This window comes from Macrobrachium nipponense, chromosome 8, assembly GCF_015104395.2.
Source record: "Macrobrachium nipponense isolate FS-2020 chromosome 8, ASM1510439v2, whole genome shotgun sequence".
Taxonomy (NCBI): domain Eukaryota; kingdom Metazoa; phylum Arthropoda; class Malacostraca; order Decapoda; family Palaemonidae; genus Macrobrachium; species Macrobrachium nipponense.
The window spans coordinates 65,388,684-65,409,368 of record NC_087203.1 but is presented as its reverse complement, the minus strand read 5'-3'; the positions used below and the strand labels follow the sequence as shown (position 1 = coordinate 65,409,368).

Sequence of the window (20,685 nt, the reverse complement as noted above, 5' to 3'; positions counted from 1 at the left end):
CTTTGCTTATTTTTTATTTTCACCTTGTTCAGGTCTTCACCCAGAACAAGGGCACGTTTTGTAGCTTTCTGAGCCACAGTTGTACTGATTCCAAAGAGGCGACTCTGGGCTAGACAGCCACATACTCTACGGGTCAAGTGGAGCACCAACCAGAGGCAGTAATTATCTGCAGTGATCACTTACCAGGTAAGGAAACAACAAGCATATCATTTTATGCTGGCAATGTTTTATTTCCATTTCATTAAACTATACACAATGTATTGAGATAGAGTTCATCCAAGATTCCCACGCCCTTAAAATGTGGAATCGGTTACATAGTTACTAGGTAGGTGCCATTAGAGCACAACACAAGTTGAAGTTCTCTGCCAGGTTGTTACTTATATATAAGCCCAGTAGTGGGTGGGGCATTCCAACTACGTCGTAACTGGAACTAAACCAACCGTAAATTTTCAACTGTTAGGCTGCCATAGGTAGGAAGCTCTTAGCAATATAATTACTGAGTAAGTATATACAAAACCTTATTTTATTATAAAAAAATATTTATAATTATGTAATGGTAGCCATACCTCCAGGTTAATATGAGATCCTAGCATCCTAAACCTGACACCAGTGACTACATGTGCTTCAGGGGCTGATAGTTGATCTAGATCAATGTTTCGGTCTTCATATGATAATTTCTTGAAGTGGGTGCCTTCTTGGTACGCTGTGCTAAAGGAAACAGTGAAAAGCTTGTTAAAAAATTGTAATTCAAAGTTAACTATGTCTAAATAAATTTAAGAATTAACAATAGTATATACCTAATGGTATCTTTTATTTTTGCTGTGATCACAGCAGTAACAACAACAGAGTTGCCAACACCACTAAGTATAAAAATGAAAAGGTTCTTCATGCAAAAGCAGGTAATTGAATAAAAGGAAAAAATTAAGAGAAAAAAAATTCATATGAATATAGTATACCAAATGAGTGTGTATAGTATTTTAAATTCAGAAACCCCACCAAATAATATACAAGCAGTCCTCGGTTATCGGTGGGGGTTCCATTCCCGGGGTGTGCCGATAAGTGAAAACCGCCATTAACTGAAACTTGGTGATTTATGGTGCCATAATGGCACCAATAACCGGAACTCGTCCTGTTATGGCGCCATAAATTGCCGATTTTATGGTGCTACACAATCGCCATAAAATCGGACCATCAATAGCAGAGTCCGCCGATAACTGGGGACTGCCTGTATGCCAAAACTTAACATCTTTCAAAAGTTAATTTTCATAAAAAAAAAATCTTATCATTTTACAGCTCTCAAGTCCTTGAATGATCCACACGTTTTATTAACTGATTTTATTTCTGTACATAAAACCAAGCATATAACCTATATCTACTACATTTACCCTAAATTTAAAAAATTATTAACAACAACATGACACTTTGTTAATTACAGTTCCTTTTGTAAATGCAGTGGAAGGGAAATATCAACAATGTTTATTTACCTGTGTTAGCAAATTTATTTATAATGCCTTGATATTGTAAATGATATCCAAAATTATCATCAGTCCATTTGTAAATGTGCGCATAGAGTCACTTGATGTATAAACTTACAAAATAAGGGAATGTATACATCATCATTACTGTTTTTATGTCACTTTCCCCTTTTATAAAGTTAGGCATGAACTGAGTTCTCTCTGCTCCCTTTTGTCTAGTTCACTTTCTGGCTAAATTCCCGTCTGGTGTAGGTTTTTACCTGTGACCTTTATCCATGATTTCTGATCCCCTCCTACATGTCTGCACTCTTCTAGTTTCCTGGCTCTTGCTTTTCTGGGTAACTGTTCAAAACTACTATTTCAGTCTTTGAAACCTTAGTCTATTTTCTAGCCACTAAACACCATATCTCTATGCCACTTCTGCATTCATAAAATGATTTCCCACTGCAATCTGGACATCAATTTTAGCATTCTGTACGTGCATCTTTTGAAATCATCTCTATTTCCTTTCTCAGTGTCCATACTTTAGCAGCACATATAGTAGTAAATGCTGTTTTGTTCATGCCACTTACCTGACAGATATATATATAGCTGTATTTTCTGAAGTCCGACAGAATTTCAAAACTCGCGGCACACGCAGCGGGCGGCCAGGTGGTAGTACCCATTCCCGCCGCTGGGAGGCGGATATCAGGAACCATTCCCATTTTCTATTCATATTTTTTCTGTCGCCGGTCGGTAAACTACTGTTTACAGACCTCTGCCTAGGATTTTTTGGATTTGACACCAATTTAAGTATCTGATTGATTTTTGGTATTGATTTTGGATTGTTGGATTGGCATACGCGATAGTGGACTGTTTTTTGACTTTGGATTGGCTTTTCTGTAAACGTGATGTCTGGATCAAGTGCAGTGAGTTTCAGAGTGTGTGTGAGGAGTGATTGTAAGGTGAGGCTACCGAAATCATCGGTAGACCCCCACACAGTATGTATGAGTTGTAGGGGGCATGTTTTGTTTGGTGGATGATCGTGCATGAGTGTGATGGATTGACCGATGATGATTGGAGGATGTATGATTCCTATCGGCGTAAATTGGAACGCGATAGGATCAGGAGGTCTTCCTCCAGGAGTGGTTCTACCAAAGGTAAGGGTGCTAATATTTCTCCTGCTATAACACCTGTAGATTTTGCATCTCCTAAACCTGTGTTGTTGCCTTCGGGCCCTGAATCTGTGTCGGGAGAAGGTAATGCCCTTTCTCTTATTTTGGAGTCTCTACGTATTCTAGAGACCAAAGTGAAAGCCTTGGAAACTGACTCAGTGCAAGTGCGTGATCGTGCCCCTAGTGTTGTGGAGGGGGTGTCAGATCGGCCCCATAATGCCTCTAGGCCTAGACCGCTATCGGACTCCCAGGAATCAGGGAGGGGATATGTCGAAAGCCGCAAGAGGGTTACGGGGGCTCCCCACCGATCTGACGTCCCTTCGGCAGGCCTTGTTGCAAAGTCCCAGGCTGTCAAGGAGCACGCACAGGCGCGTATCCTTAAGGACTGCTTTTCGTCCTCCGAAGCGTCCTCCCCGCGCAAGGGGTGGAGCGCCTTTGGAGAGACTCTCGTCCGCTGAAAAGGACGTTTCGTGTTGAGACGCTTCACGTCCCGTATCGCCACTTTCTTCGGACGCTTATGACGCTTTTTCTTTTTTTTTCCGCCTCGAAGAGAAGTAAAATCTCATCCGACGAGGACGCTGGGTTGCGCGCACAGGCGCGTATCCCTGAGAAGCAGGTACTGTACCTGTGAGAAGGAAGGAGGCGTCCCCTCGCCCCTCGTCTTCTCGCAGGATCAGCCCTGCTCCCTCTGTTCGTTCCTCTCCAACGAAGAACATTCTTCAGGACCAGTTATCGACGCTTATGGCTCAGAGGACTTGCCCAGCAGCAGTCGAGCCTAAGCGGAGGAAGGACCTTAGGCTGCCCGTCAAGAGGACGAAGCAGTCTCCTTCTCCCTCTCCTCGCTCGTCTCTTTCGCCGATTGCGTCTCCTTCGGCGATTCGCCGCTCTCGTTCGCCCGCTAAGAAGACGGGTCGTCAGGACGCTTTCGTTCCCTCTCAACGTCATGGGCAGGCTGCTTGCCGTGATTATCGAGAGGACGCTCAGGACGCTTTTGAGGATGCTCGGCAGGACGCTTTTCAGGACGCTTCGGAGGACGCCGAGCAAGAAGACGACGTGCACCAGGACGCTGGGTTGCGCGCACAGGCGCGTATCCCTGAGAAAAAGTCTACCCTTTCGTTGAAGAAACGTAAGGACGCTTCTCTTGGAAGTAAGGCTGCCTCGGTCGTCGCTAAGGACGCTCATCGCCGTCAGGATGCTCTGCCTCCTTCGAGCGGTAAACGCCACAAAGACAGCATAGATAAGGCTTCTACATTTAAACATCGGGGGTCTTTGATTAAGGCAACCCGCCCGATAGACGTACGCCCTCTCCGGAGAGGCGGTCTCCTCTTCCGATTAGGGAAGAAGGAGAATTGAGTAGTCCTGCTGACTCTGTTGAAGAGGAACCTTCTGCTGCCTCTTCAATCTCGGACTATAAAGTTCTTGTGCGGCTGTTGCACTCGTCCTTCCGGGACAAGTTCCAGCCTGCAGCTCCCAAGTCTCCTCCTTCGCAGTTTTCATCCTCGAAGACATGTAAGACCCCGGAGTTTGTCGAAATGAAGACTTCGCTCTCCACTAAGCGGGCCTTCAAGAAACTCCAAGACTGGATGGAACGAAGGAAGGATCAAGGCAAGACAACTTTCGCCCTTCCTCCCGCTAGACTCAGCGGTAAAGGAGGTATGTGGTATGAGACCAAAGGAGACGTGGGTGTGAGAATCCCTTCTTCAGCTCAAGGGGATTTCTCCAGCTTGGTGGATTCTCAGAGGAGGTCCCTTTTATCCACTGCTAAAGTGACCTGGACCCCTACGGAGACAGACCATCATTTGAGGGGGCTGCTGCGGACTCTTGAAGTCTTCAACTTCCTGGACTGGTGCTTGGGAGTTCTAGATCTGCAATCTAGAAGCCCAGAGTCTCTTAGTCTGGGGAGCTGTCCAGCGTGCTATCATGCATGGACAAGGCCGTCAGGGATGGTTCAGAGGAGCTTGTCTCTCATTTTGGGACTGCCTTCCTGAAGAAGAGAGCTTTGCTGTGTAACTTCACGGCTAGATCTGTTACTCCAGCTCAGACAGCGGAGCTGCTCTTTTCTCCTCTTACGAGCCATCTCTTCCCCCAGACTTTGGTTAAGGACCTGGCAAGCAGTTTGCAAGAAAAAGCAACACAGGACCTCTTAGCCCAGTCCTCGAGACGTCCGCAAGTTTGTTTCCTTCCACTTCTTTGTCTTTTGTGCGACCCCGCCGAAGAAAGTTAAGCCCTTTCGTGGGGCTCCTCCCTCGAGAGCAGCTCCTCGAAGGGAGAGGGCTTGCAAGAGGAAGAGCTTCCTTCAAACCCAAGCCATCCAGTGACGAACATGTCCTTCAGACACCAGTCGGAGCCAGACTGAAGTCCTTTGCGGGAGCATGGAGAGAGAGAGACACGGACCCTTGGTCCCTCAAGATCGTGGAGCAGGGGTACAAGATCCCCTTTTTAGATCTTCCTCCTCTTTTTTCTACGACTCCCAGAGACCTTTCTCCATCTTATCAGGAGAAAAGAAACAAGTGTTGTTCGATCTTTTACAACAGATGATCGAAAAAAGAGCGGTGGAGCAAGTCGCGGACCTGGGGCGGTCTCCAGGCTTTTACAACAGGATTTTCCTAGTACCAAAGCAGTCGTCGGGTTGGCGTCCAGTCCTAGATGTAAGCAGGCTCAATCTTTTTGTGGAAAAGACCAAATTCACGATGGAGACGCCTCATTCTGTTCTGGGAGCCTTGAGACCGGGCGACTGGATGGTGTCCTTAGACCTGCAGGACGCGTACTTTCACATCCCGATCCACCCTCTTTCAAGAAAGTACCTAAGATTCATCTTGGGCAAAAAAGTGTGGCAGTTCAGAGCTCTTTGTTTCGGCCTGACCACGGCTCCAATGGTGTTCACCATAGTCATGAAGAATGTGGCGAGGTGGCTACACTCTTCAGGGATAAGAGTTTCCCTTTACCTCGACGACTGGCTTATCAGAGCGTCGTCGAGAGAAAAGTGTCTGAAGGACTTGCAGTTCACGTTAGACCTAGCGAAGTCCCTGGGACTTCTTGTCAACCTTGAAAAGTCGCATCTGACCCCGAGTCCATCGTGTATCTGGGGATTCAGATGGATTCAGTGGCTTTTCGAGCGTTTCCGTCCCAGGAACGTCAGCGGCTAGGATTAGAGATCTCAGCCTTCTTGGGGAAAGAAACTTGCTCGGCGAGGGAATGGATGAGTCTGCTGGGCACCATTTCCTCGCTAGAAAGGTTTGTTTCCTTGGGAAGACTGCACCTCAGGCCTCTCCAGTTTTTCCTTGCGGACGAATGGAAGGCCAAGGACAATCTCAATGCGATCTTGAGAATCTCGCAACCAATAAAGAGCCATCTAAGATGGTGGTTCGATCCACAGAAGCTACAGGAGGGCTTGTCCCTAAGTCTTCTGAGCCCCGACCTAGTGTTGTTCTCAGACGCTTCCATCGCGGGCTGGGGAGCAACACTAGGAGGGGAGGAAGTGTCAGGCTCCTGGAGAGGGGAACAGGCAGCCTGGCACATAAATGTCAAAGAGCTAGCAGCGATCTTTCTGTCTCTGCAGTTCTTCGAAGGGAGTTTGACGAACAAAATCGTTCAAGTAAACTCCGACAATACCACAGCACTCGCTTATTTAAAGAATCAGGGAGGAACACACTCCAGGATTTTGTTTCACCTGGCGAAGGAGATTCTGCTGTGGTCGAAAAGAAGAAAGGTTACGATCCTGACGAGGTTCATTGCAGGAGTGCAAAACGTCAGGGCGGACCTTCTCAGTCGTCGGGAACAAATCCTACCGACGGAATGGACCTTACACAAAGACGTGTGTCGAGACCTTTGGAAGTTGTGGGGACGTCCTCTGGTCGACTTATTCGCGACGTCGAGGACCAAGAAGCTTCCTCTGTATTGCTCCCCGGTCCTAGATCCAGAAGCGATCGCTGTGGACGTTGCTATGGAGTTGGTCGGGCCTAGACCTTTATGCCTTCCCGCCATTCAAGATCATGGGGGAAGTCATGAGGAAGTTTGCGGCTTCAGAAGGGACGAGGTTGACCCTGATCGCCCCGATGTGGCCAGCGAGAGAATGGTTCACAGAGGTCATGTCTTTTCCTTGTAGACTTTGCCAAGGGACGTTGCCCTGGAGGAAAGAAAATCTACTCAAACAGCCTCACTTCGAAGGTATCACCAAACCTCTCCGCTCTGGGTCTGACTGCGTTCAGACTATCGAAAAGTTGGCCACAGCGAGAGGTTTTTCGAAAGCAGCTGCGAGAGTAATCGCAAATGCAAGACGTGCATCTACAAGAGCTGTATACCAATCGAAGTGGGCTTCCTTCAGGGCATGGTGTAAAAAGGAGGGAGTTTCCTCTTCCACGACCTCTGTGAACCAGATAGCCGATTTTCTGCTCTTTCTCAGGAATGTGCAGAAATTAGCAGTCCCTACCATTAAGGGATATAAGAGCATGTTGTCATCGGTTTTTAGGCACAGAGGCCTGGACCTTTCGGACAACAAAGATATCCATGATCTCTTAAAATCTTTTGAGACTTCGAAGATTCCCCAAACGAGACCGCCTTCATGGAACCTTGACGTGGTTCTTAGGTTCTTAATGTCAAGTCCTTTTGAACCTCTTCAAGCAGCGTCTCTTCGGGACTTGACAAGGAAGGCTCTTTTCCTAACTTCTCTGGCGACAGCTAAGAGAGTTAGTGAAATACAAGCTTTCAATCATCTAGTGGGATTCAAAGGAGACAACGCTGTCTGCTCTTTGAGCCCAACTTTCTTGGCAAAGAATGAAAATCCTTCTAACCCTTGGCCGAAAAGCTTCGAGATCAAGGGTATGTCAAGTCTGGTGGGCCAAGAACCAGAGAGAGTCCTGTGCCCTGTCAGGGCTCTCAAGTTCTATGTGCATAGAACAAAAGAGGTAAGAGGTCCCTCAGGTAATCTCTGGTGCTCTGTGAAGAGACCAGAATTACCTTTATCTAAGAATGCTGTTGCTTTCTTTCTGAGGGACGTCATTAAAGAGGCTCATTCATCTTGCCAGAAGACTGATTTGAGCCTCTTACGAGTGAAAGCTCATGAAGTTAGAGCTGTCGCTACCTCTCTTGCCTTCCAAAAGAACATGTCAATCAAGGACATTCTTGATGGCACCTTTTGGAGGAGCAACTCTGTCTTCGCCTCACATTACCTAAGGGATGTGAGAACGATTTATGACGACTGTAATTCTCTGAGCCATACGTTTCTGCAGACACAGTCTTGGGGGCTGGAGGTAGCTCTTTCCCTATCCCTTAGTTAGGTTTAGGTTAGTTTTTATTGTTGTGTTTTTAGGTTGTGGTGAGTCTTGTGTGAAGATCTCCCATCCCTTAGTTTAGTGTTCAAGGGGTCTTTGGATAGTTGGTCAGGTGGTGGTCAGTTGCTTCGTTGCCCTCATATGTATGGCTCGATGGTCTTGTCACGTTGAGGTCACGTCCCCGTTGACAGATCATCCAGAGCGCACCAGCACTACAGGTCTCCACCTGGCTGGCAACTCTGATTAAGCAAAAGCAGGCTTAAGTGACAGTAATCACAGTCTACTTTGCTAACAGGTGAGGAACCAAGATATACATTATCTACTTAATTTAAGTTTCCTACAAATCCTATTCTGTCTCTTCCCACCATCCGAAGGTGGGATTCAGCTATACGTATATATATCTGTCAGGTAAGTGGCATGAACAAAATGTTATTGTTATAATACAATTAAGTTTGTTCATACTTACCTGGCAGATATATATAATTAAAGTGCCCACCCTCCTCCCCTCAGGAGACAGTGGCATTAATAAAATATGAATAGAAAATGGGAATGGTTCCTGATATCCGCCTCCCAGCGGCGGGAATGGGTACTACCACCTGGCCGCCCACTGCGTGTGCCGCGAGTTTTGAAATTCTGTCGGACTTCAGAAAATACAGCTATATATATATCTGCCAGGTAAGTATGAACAAACTTAATTGTATTATAACAATAACATATTCATGCATAAATTTTCGCTCTGTTTGCTCATGGTATATTTTTATTTACAATACTCTAGCAAAAGCCTTTCTCTTCTCCAAGCAACTACAACTTTCCTTTTTACTGCCCCCTCTTAATACCTAATTCATAGTCCAGTGTGTCTCCAAGGTATGTAAATGTAAGTCCAAATCTTTGTACAATATAAAATGGCCTCTAACATCATTAGTAAAATATGTACTAAAAACCATTTCTATACATATTACCTATACTACTTGAATACCAAAAACAAAGTAAATGGTGTGATGTATATATGCATACAATTATTACTTTAATATTGTGTCATTTTGGTTACTTTCCAGTGGATTTAACTAGAGAATAAGAGTTGCTCTCTCTCTCCCTGATGACTTTCAATTACGTACTTGATAGTCAATTTTAGTAAGTAAACCTGGCATTTGCTCTTTTATAGCAAGGAATGTATCTACAGTATTTGTTTTTAAGGACAGTTGCAGTTTCAGTTTCTAATTGGGGTTATATAATAATGTACATATTGGGCTGTGGTACAGTACACCTACAGTAATTTTAACAATATGGCATAGTTCTGATTTCAAGTTGTGGTTACTGTATATAAAAGTCAGTAATAATAACACACATTGGCTTTTATGTATTAAGTTGAAATTTGTTAACATAAGTTTGCTATGTGCTCAGCATGAAAAGCAATTTTCAATTTTGGATTCTAGAACCTGCTAAAATAAAATAAAATAAAAAATTCTAATGTGTTTAAAATTTGTCAAGTTAGCTGCACATTAATTTGAGGGATAACTGAATTGATTATTTTCTGTATATATAGGCTATGGTACTGATGGGCACTCATCAAAATCTTGGTGCCCCCACTGAACTATACACCCTCTGCTTTTATCTTCATCATATAATTCATAAGCATTAACATTGTACTTATTGTACTAAATCACTAGTAACATAATCTAGCACCCTGTGAAACAAATAGTCAGTTAAGGCTTTTATGACTAACAGCTCTGCTGAAAAAGCTATTGTAGGCAGTCAACACCTTTGCTAATGTCTCATACACAAACAATTCTTAGTAAAAATATTATTAAACAATAAAAGCTACAAATATTGGAGGAACCCAAATTGAGTTACTAAACGGTACAGGCAGCCAGAGCACTCTACTTGCTCTCCCCTGCTCAAGCAAACAGGCACAAGTCCTAAGATCCAACAGCTACCTCCCTTCATGAACCTCTAGCATCCCACAATGTCAGACTGAATTCACGATGTCACACTGAATTTTCGGTTATGATAGATATGCATAATTTGTCAAATTTTAATAAAGTTACTTGGGTGGATTTGATGTGACACATACATGCAGTGAGTGAGTCAGATGGTTAATTTTGTGATGTATACAAGTACTAATTTCTAAATGAAAAGCAATGGTTTTTAATGACCAAAACCACAGTAAGGTTCAAGGTACCTACCCAAAGAGCTACTTGTCACTGGAAAATAATGGGGTTACATATTTGGGATTGATTAACCCCTTCTTTACTGGGTGGGTGAGCAGAATGTAAACATTGCGTTCGCTGCCGAACTGAATCTCTCGGTAGTGACTCCAGTTTGGAGGGGTGCCGATCGTAAAAATATTTGCCAAAAATACACTAATCAAGATAGGCTAATGAAATAATGCATATTCTCTGTTAGTTTTATCATCCTACAGGGAAAATAAATGATTTTATGAATAAAAATGTGAAACTCGGTGTCCCTTGTACAAGGGACACTGGTGGTCGGTGAGAAAACTACAGTCTTGAATAGAAATTCAGTCTTACAGAATGTTGGTATATCCACCTGGAACATGCACATAAAGTATTATCAAAATAGAACAGTAAATAAGCACGTAATAACAAAAAAAAGAGCAAAAACTAATGCGAAAGCCCTGCCAATAAATATGGAAATCGCAAATTTTATAGTACATATATCTTTCAAAAATTGGTCGATGTCATTTTCTATGTTTTCTAAGATTAGTTTCATCACAGAAAACAACTTTAGGGGCATCAGGGGTATCTAAACTAATTTTTCAAGTTTCTTGTCCTCAGAAAAAATAGCTTTTTTGCTTTTTCTCTGGTTTGGTTTTTTATATATAAAGTTACTATAAGGCTTTATTTTTACCTTCATTTATCTGGTGTTCATATCTTTTATTTGTAAAATGTAATAAGTGAATAAATAAATAAATACAGTAAATGATGATGCAACTGGTTTTGTACTTGGGTAGAAGTTATTACATGTTTACGCTTGTCTGGTTTTGTGATTTTTTGTTGAGGCGCAGTTCATCTGTCACCTACCTACACACTACTATAAGCAGTAATAATATTTTTTTGGGTTCATCATACGTCTGGCATCGTGTCATACTGTTTATTTTGCTCCAAACTCTTCAAACCGAAATTACAGAATGATTGGAAGTCCCTATCTGAAAAGAGGAGTTTTGGTGGTACTATGCGTACCACCTTTATGCACCCGGGGCGGTGTAGTAGACTTGAATGGTGGTACCCACCTACCTCCAAACAAACTTTCGGTAATGAAGAGGTTAAGATAAAGAGATAAAGATGAACTAGTATTATATTCTGCAGACAGAGGTTCTTTGACATTTTTAACTACCCAGCTATTATATCAAAATAATAACATGAAAAATAAAAAACTCATAAAAATAAGAGTAAATAGTATTCTTACCTTATAATGTTTATTGGTTCCACAGGAACCCATTGAATTGATGAGATGTTGACCTGTCCTTGTGGAAGTGCTTCACCTTGTTGAATTTGTATGTGGATGACCCGCTGTTTCTTCATAAATTTCAGGCCTGTCACCACCTAAAAAATGGTAAGTTTATTCAGGTTACAAATTACAAAACATGTCTTACAATAACAAACTGTCACGGGATAAGACAGTATGTATACTTTTTAGCGATGTTTTAATGCACACAGTGTCAAAGATAAATCACTTCAACACTATCTAAAGAACAAGTTCATCCTAATTTTAAGATTTTTTTTATCAAACCACATATGTCTTGAAGAACATTTCTCAAAACTTCTCTTGACAATTCTACCTCCTAGTGCACATAACCATGAACAGAATACAGTATCAGTAGTTTCTGTAGCCTCTGTCCGCATTTGTGTGAGCATATTAATAATAGTAACTGTTAGCATACAACCTGTTACAAAAACATTTAATAATAGTAACTGTTAGCATACAACCTGTAACAAAAACATTGTCATTACCTAGTCCTCAGAGAATTCAACAGTGCATTGCTGTGTTGGATAACTTAGTTAAATAAGAGAACAACAGAAAAAAATGCATGTATTCAGTCCCATTAGATGAATTATTTGTTCATAAAATGTTCAAGAGTAAATGATGAAGACTGCCTTTGTCATTTATGGGGGTATCTCTTATATAATGTATTCATGACAGCAGTGAATGCTATTTGTGTTTTTATTCTTTTGTGAAAGTTTTATTAGCAGTTAATATGCCAGGGTTTGATTAAGTAAAGAGTACTTTTGTGATTGCCATCTTAGTTTCTGACCTATAGTTTTCCTCTCTAGTTACTAATGACTGGGAAGTGTCATTGATTAAAATTATCAGCTAACAATTCTGGTCAAATTGCTTTTACATCACTTATGGTAGGGCTGAAATTAAAGTAGTATTGTGTACTCTATAATTTATCCCAACGCAACTTTGATGAACAGATATTAAGATTAGTGTTACTGCCCAATTCAAATTCAGTCACAAGAAAAGTGTATATTTTAGACTGATCATAAACTAGCTTCTAAAATGATGCAGATCAAATGATTCAGGAAATACAAAGGAATTCAGATAATTTAATGTTAGAAATTAATAGTATGAAAGGTTGATCCAACTGGTTGACTGACAAGTTTGAGACTTGTGCAGAAAAGGCTTAAAGACTAACTATGGTATACAATCTCAAATTTCTCAAAAGCAATGCCCTAAAGTAATATCTGTAAAGCAATTGGCAACTCACAATGGAGTTCACATGAATCCTAACTAGATGCAAGAGCTGGGCCATATATTAGTCAGAAGGTCTTTGACTAAATTTATTAAGATCCCCAAGAGATGAGAACAACACTCCATACAATGCCAGAAGTCCTACATCAGTTTAAAGAGCATACTCTCAGTTTTTAAAAGGCAAAATGTATGTCCTTGCAATACACTAAAATACAGTAGTTCAGGCCTCCAAGCTTACACCTTAGGGGGTTAACACTTATAGTATATCTTGCTTGGTTCAAAATGTATATCTTTGCAGTACACTAAACTACAGTAGTTCAGGCCTCCAAGATTACACCATAAGGGGTTAACACTTATAGTAAATATATCTTGCTTGGTTCAAAATGTATATTGCAATACACTAAACTACAGTAGTTCAGGCCTCCAAGCTTACCCCATAGGGGATTAACACTTATTGTGTATCTTGCGTGGCACTGTAGACTACTAAAGATAACAGTCCCTTGCAGTGTTCCTTAGACCCAGGCTTCATTTCAGATTTTATTTTGTACTCACTCATAGGTCTCTTCTCTCTTAGCTGTCAAACTCATTTAATTTTACCTTTCTCCAATTTTGACTTAACATTAAGAACAAATTTTCTCTGTAAGCCCTTTGAGAATCTGCAAATGTAACTTAGGGTTCTCATTAATCTGTCTTATATAATCTCCTCAACAAAAAATTGACAGAAATGAGGGGTTCAAATTTCCAATTCTCAAATATCATTGTAAAGGTAGATGATAAACCATATAGGAAGATCTAAGCTTAGAAATCAATGGAATGAACTGTTAGATCAACCTCATTCAGAAATACAACCCAAGTGAGAGTTAATGGTATATAAGATTAAGAGACTGAATGATTGATTATGAAACTAGGTCTTGAAGACAAAGTGCTATTGAGAAACTGATAACAAATGGTCAAAGAAGGCTAAAAAGGAGAGGAAGATGATTTAAGAATTGAAGAATCACATATGTATGAATAGGCAAAAGAATTTTGAACTAGGTCACTTATGAAAAGATGGAATAGCCCATCTAATATAGGTTCCATTTTCTTCTCTTCTACAGGAATAAAACAGCTAACATAAATTTTATGATTGACAATTTCTTATTGTTTTTGGGGAGAGCATTTGAAAGGTCTGGGGTTCATTTTTTGTTTACAGCTCACTTAGTCCACCCAGAGGAGAAACAAGCCAGCCATCCTACTCCATAATTCCACAGCATAATATGCATGTCTTTCTACATGACAGATCCCAGATTCAATATCATTCAATGATGTGGGACTGACTCAGACTTCACGCATTTAAGATCAAGAGTAGTGATTCTAATCACAGATGATAAATTTGGATGTACAGTATCACAGTCCTGTTTGTTAGCCTGTGTCTGCATTTGTGGAAGACAAATCAGAGGAAAGACATGATTGTCAAAATTTTAGTGGGTCTTTGCATCTTGCAGAATGATGATAATCATCTTTTGGAATCATCTTTTCTGCTTAACCCTCTTACGCCGACTGGACGTATTTTACGTCAACATTTTTTGTCTCCCGTGTGCCGACTGGACGTATTTTACATCGACTTACAAGTTTTTTTTAAATTTGCGGAAAAATACTTATAGGCCTACCAGCCTAAAACTTTTAAATCACGCGCCTTGGGGGATGCTGGGAGTTCACGGATCAAGGTGTTGTTTTGTTTACAATCGTTACGCAGGCGCGCAAGCGCGAATTTCTTTCTTGCCGCACTAAATTAGCCGTTACATGAAGTATTATATATGAAAATGTGCTCATTTTTATGTAGAATACAACAATAAAATACTCATGATTGTAGCTTTTATCAGTTTTGAGATATTTTCATATAAATAATGATAATTGCCAAAATTTCAACCTTCGGTCAACTTTGACTCTACCGAAATGGTCGAAAAACGCAATTGTAAGCTAAAACGCTTATATTCTAGTAATATTCAAGCATTTACCTTCATTTTGCAACAAATTGGAAGTCTCTAGCACAATATTTCGATTTATGGTGAATTTATGAAAAAAATAACATTTTCTTTATGTCCGCGCGGTAACTCTTCCGAAAAAAATCATATGTGCGATTGTGGTAATGTTTGCACCATTTTAAATTAGCCGTTACATAAAGTTTTATATATGAAAATGTGCGCAATTTCATGTAGAATACAACAAAAAATAACTGAAGGTTGTAGCTTTTCTCATTTTCGAAATATTTGCATATAAATAACGATAAATAGAAAAAAACCACGTTCGGTCAAATTTGACTCTACCGAAATGGTCGAAAAACGCTATTGTAAGCTAAAACTCTTACAGTCTAGTAATATTCACTCATTTATCTTCATCTTGAAACAAATTCGAAGTCTCTAGCAAAATATTTAGATTTATGGTGAATTTTAAAAAAAATCTTTCCTTCCCTCAGCGCGCAGATTCTCCGCCACAAATCTCCAAAATATGTACGTCCCATTCTCGGAATATTTGCTCTGTTTCATATTAGGCATTTCATAGAGTTTTATATATGAAAATGTGCGCAATTTCATGTAGAATAAAACTAAAAATATTTGAAGGTTGTAGCTTTTCTTATTTCCGGAATAATTGCATATAAAAAATATATATATAAAAAAATTCGACAGTCGGTCAACTTTAACTCGTCAGATATGGTCAAAAACTGCAATTGTAAGCTAATACTCTTACAGTATAGTAATATTCAATCATTTTTCTTCATTTTGAAAGAAATTGGAAGTCTCTAGGACAATATTTAGATTTATGGTGAATTTTTGATAAAAATATTTGTTTACGTCCGCACGTTACGAATTCATGCATTATTTTGTGATAATATTTTCTCTGTGTTGCTTTTATCGTTTTACAATGTGTTATATACCAAAATGATTGCATTGCAATTTAGTGTACATTACAACGAAAAAAAAAGTAACTTGTTACCTTTAACCGTTTTGCGCACAGCGCAATTTGAATACAATTATATATGAAATTTCGTTTTTTTTGGGGGGGGGAAGCGCTATCATATATCGCATTATTTATATATATGATATGATAATTTTTTTCATTTCTGATGGTTGCATACTAAACTTCAGGCAATGACAAAAAAAGGAGCCAAAAATGAACTCTTAATCTTGAAAACTAAGCGCGCTGTGATTTTTTGAAAAAAATATTTTTTCCGCTTCCGCGCTCACTCCGAAACCCCTCCGGCACACGGGAGACAATTTTTTATTTACCGCTCCGGCGTAAGAGGGTTAAACATTAATACATTCATATTTCATTTTCTCTTCAAATAAAGTGCATTTAAAGTAGAGTATGTGTTTTGTCTTAAATTATATTTTCCAGATTTTTTTTATACATTATTTTGTAACTATTTTACTCTCATTTTCTCTGATTTCCACACATCTAATGGCGTCAACTAATACTGCAATGTGTATTGTATCACTTCACCTCTTATTGATGCATAGTGGGATGCCCTAGTAGTTACAATATAAAGATATGAAAAAATGTCTTCAGGTTGCAAAACAAGAAAAAATATACCGAAGTGTGTTCTTCAGCTTTGAAACACCTTTTTCCCTGTATTCTTAGCCAGTCAGATAAATGTAATATGAATTAGACACATGAACCTTAGCCAATAAGTGAATATTGATGTTATAGAAGGAAAATTCTCCATCAATTAAAGAAGACCATTAGATTTCTAAGGTGTTTGAAGTGCACCACGTATGTGGCTCAGTGCTCATTACAAGGAGGCCAAAGAACGCGATGTAGTTTATTGTTATATTGATGACCATACTGAAAACATGACAGAATTTAATGCGTCTTTGTTAGTGTCCATATCAAGACATACTGATGGCTTTGAAACACACTGAAAAACTTGCCTGCTTTGGCTTCTGAACTTATGGTTGAATATGTAGATAAATTTTTCTTCTTTGGCTCAGAGTCTTACAAATTTTCACATATACTATTCCTCATTATATCTCTGCAGAAGGCTACATTTAAAAGGCATATTCCACATCTGATGCAAGTATATTCATTGCAATTGTGAGGATTTTTCTATTGCATTTTCTGAGTTTGTTGCATGAAATAAATAATAATGAATATTTCATCTTTATAGAAGCAGGGAATATAACAAAGTTCAAGAGTTAGGCAAAGGTGGGTGAATGGAATTGGAAGTGAGAGGTACAAAGGGATGCAGCTGGAGAGTGTATGGGCAAGAAAGGCAAATTATAAGCACTGCTTCTCATGGAGCAAAGTATTTAATATATTTGTAATGAAAAGGGTAGTCTTTACAAAATATGTACTATATATATAAATCCCTCATAAACACATAATAAGCTTACTTACCATGTTGTTTCGCATATCACTGAAGGATGGCATAAGGCTGATGAATCGATCAGTAGTTGGCGATTCCCCATCATCACACAAACATAGGCAGTAGCTGCAGTGAACAAACCAACGCCACCATGAATCCACTTTCATGGTTGTCCCACTGCATGCATTCATTGTTCCTAATCGCAGGCCACTCTCATATTTTACATAATCATAGCGACGATATGGATTTTTTGAGAGACAAACCCAAGCATCTGCATCATAGAACTTACAATCATGAATTGTACCGCGACAACGACGATGTTGTCCACAATACTGCCTTGTTGGTAAGTAGCAACCCTCACTTTTGGTATGTTTATAATAGCCACAAGTCTGGGTACAAGAGCCACCGCTGTTCATATCAACTTCATTTTCAATGTATCCCTACAATAAAAACGATAATATTGATAATAATTAAGATTCTTATCACAAGTTCAAAAACATCTTAATAATATTGCCTATTTTATCATTTTGTTCCATATATTATGACTAAGTAAATGCTCTATATATAAAGTACTTCAAATTTATGAGCTACCTGCAGAAGTTCAGTAAATTGTACATAGGTATCCCCACTGATGTGTTTATCTGGATCACACCTGTAGAATTCCCTTTCTTCATCTGAAAGTGTTTTGTATGCTTCCTTAAGCAAGTCTTCAGAATACTGCAAATATAAACGCTGAGCTATTTCCCGTTCAACAGTAAAGTTGCCTGTAAAAGAAAAGTTGATTTGATGAATAGTTCAGACCTGAAAACTAACTACTGGTTACATTTCTGATTTCCAGCCTCACCACCTCAAAAAGACCTCCTTCAGTGCCAAACCTCAAAAGGCAATTTGTGTTTATTCCATAAGCATCAACAATATTGGTTTTTTATGTTTCTTGATACACTGTTTATCTCGCAAATTTGATACCTTATAAAAAGCTCCAGGAAATCCTGTGGACAGAATCTAAATTGTTAGTAACATCAATAGAATTACTGAAAAAGAACTCAAATTCCAGAAAGTGAGTGAGTAAAAAACTTCATGCCTGCATGCTTCTCTTTACATCTAAGTATTCTGTGAATAGGTAACTCTAATAGGTGGCTGTGGCAGTGGATCTATTTATCAATGGGTTAGGGTCTCATTTCTTTGTTTTATATTAATGGAAGTTTGACAGGATGGGAGGAGAAAACCCCTTCCAAGATGGCTCCTCCTTCCTCCTCTGATGTTTTCTCTTGGCAAAAATCTTCCACTGCTCAGAGGGCCAAGAAGCCATAGTTTGTTCCAAATCTTTCGTAGAGACAACTTGCCAACATTATGGCTCATTTGTATGCCAAAGGCCATAAGTAACCTCACTCCCAACCCCAGCCCCTGAAAATCCAAATGCAGCAGCAGTTACACTGAGTAAAGTATCACCTAAACTTAATGGACTTCAACTTAACAGATTTCATTACTTATCAGCTGTCAGGGTCTGGAAAAAAGAAATGGAATAATCTGGTAAGCACACTTCAGATATTGGATGCTGGAAGGAATGCCAACAATGATTGTTTTTTAAACCTGTAAGCATGGATTTTTTTATTTCTGGAGTAACGGACATGTCATGTGCTTGTCTACCTCACAAAGAGCCTGCACTCCATATAAAAACAATATCTTTTATGCCTGTGAATATGCAAAAACAAAAAAAACAGATACAGTACAGTATGAAAAATTTTTATGTTAATTTTTAGGATACTTGAGTACTGTTAACGATAGTTTACATCTTTGTGCTCAAAGGTGCAATAGGCATTCAAATAAACAAAAAGAATACTGGTTGGCTGACCTAGATGGACCATCTAAAATCACATTTTTCCCATTAAATGGTGTTGGGATGTTATGTTCTGGTTAGAATTTTTCTTTACCACCTGCTAAGATATGGGGAGACATTGTGGGTTTCCACTTTAAAAGTATAAACACCGCCCTACTTATGAACATTCAACTTATAAACATTCAAGAGATACAAACAAGTGGGATCGCCAGGTTAAATTGTATTCAGAGTGCTTTCCTTCGCAATTCGTAAGTTCAGATTTTGTTTTGTGTGCCTATTCTGTACATACAATAATGTATGTATATCCAATACCTGAAGTGTGCTTACCAGATTATTCTGTTTCTTTCCAGACCCTGACATAGCTGATAAGTAATGAAATCTGACAGTTGAAGTCCATTAAGTTTAGGTGATACTTTAATCAGTGTAACTACAGCTGCATTTGAATTTTTTTTTTTCTTTTTTTTGTGCATGGTGTTTTTACGGTGTGTGGAACCAGTGATTATTCAGCAATGGGACCAATGGCTTTACGTGACTACCGAACCACGTTGGGAGTGAACTTATATCACCAGAAATACACATCTCTAATCCCTCAGTGGAATGCCCGAGAATCAAATTTGCAGTGACCGAGGTGGCAGGCTAAGACCATACCGATCACGCTACTGAGGAGCTTTTGAATTTTTGGTGGCTGAGATTAGGAGTGAGGTTACTTATGGCCTTCGGCATACATGTGAACCATATTGTTAGCAAGTTGTCTCTATGAATGATTTGGAACAAACAATGGCAATAACTTTTCCATGTCAGGACTAAAGTATAGTCTATTATTTACTATAGTAATTTACTGAAGCCAATAAGCCATGGCTTGAGATTAACATGGCTCGTCTGTAAAACTTATTCTCAAATGAATGCTGTAGACTGGACCAAATACAGTTGAAGAAGCTGGACAGCTATGCTAGAAGAGACCAGAGGGAATGAATGAAAAGTAATGGGCAGAAAGTTATGTAGCTGGAGGCTAAAGGGTTACTGCAAATATCGTCTTAGTACCATCCACAGTAAGTAAGTTTTTTAAAATTGCGTTCATTAAATGTGCTTCCTTTTAAAACAATACCAGTGGAGATAAGCTGCATTGTAAACTGAAGTTTTATACATGAAACTTCCCAAGTAATTACACAGCTTTAGTTTCAAACTCGTGCGGCGGCTAAAAAATTGAAAATTGCGCTAGCGCTTCTTTTGTTTTTGTGTAAGAGACACGGCCCAGCCCACCATTGGGAAGGATAAGTACAGCTGAACAGCTCAATTTGTTTCTGCAAGTCAGCGAATGAACATCAGCCGTTCTTAGCAGCTAAAATTATGATTTTTTGCACTGGATGCTTCTCTTAAATTGGATGTAGCCAATGTATCTCTTGTGCCTTCTAACTTTTCTGCTTTTCTCCCATTCCCAGTCCTTCAACTATTGTGACCCCTCCCTTACCAGACCCCCTTGTTTCTGATCCTAATGCCATTGCCAGCCTTGAAACCAGCATAGATCATAAGTTTAGGCTCACAGTCAGTACTTTGGAGCATTTGAGTGTCTCAGTTAGTCGTTATGGATAAAAGTGTTCATATCAGTGAAAGTGCTAGTGCAGTGTGTGTACAGGAGGTGTCTATCTGCCCTACCGACGCTCCTAGACCTAGGTCCCTGTCAGACTCCTATGCACCAGGGAGGAGACATACTGACAGTCTAAGGGAGGTTGGTGGGGTTTGCCCTCAGGTAGGTGCCCCCTCAGCTGATCCTGTTGTAAAGTCCCAGGATGCAGAGGACAGCCATTGGAAAGGCATCCAAAAATCAGTGCATGACCTTTCCTCTGGGTCATCTAGTTCAGATGTAGAAGTGAGGCGCCTTGGATGCTACCTTGGA

The 20,685-nt window shown here is 39.9% G+C and overlaps 1 protein-coding gene across 4 annotated transcripts in view; it reads right to left on the bottom strand.

Moving 5' to 3' along the window:
• Nucleotides 1–20,685, bottom strand: part of LOC135222808 (uncharacterized) — a 271,962-nt gene that overhangs the window by 155,296 nt on the left and 95,981 nt on the right. For all 4 annotated transcript variants that reach the window (XM_064261110.1, XM_064261111.1, XM_064261112.1 and 1 more), the window contains 4 exons: nt 17,546–17,718; nt 16,987–17,394; nt 11,326–11,462; nt 567–708 (listed from right to left, as the gene is read on the bottom strand). In XM_064261110.1, the coding sequence (XP_064117180.1) occupies nt 567–708; nt 11,326–11,462; nt 16,987–17,394; nt 17,546–17,718 (860 nt within the window). The remainder of the gene's footprint in view (nt 1–566; nt 709–11,325; nt 11,463–16,986; nt 17,395–17,545; nt 17,719–20,685) is intronic.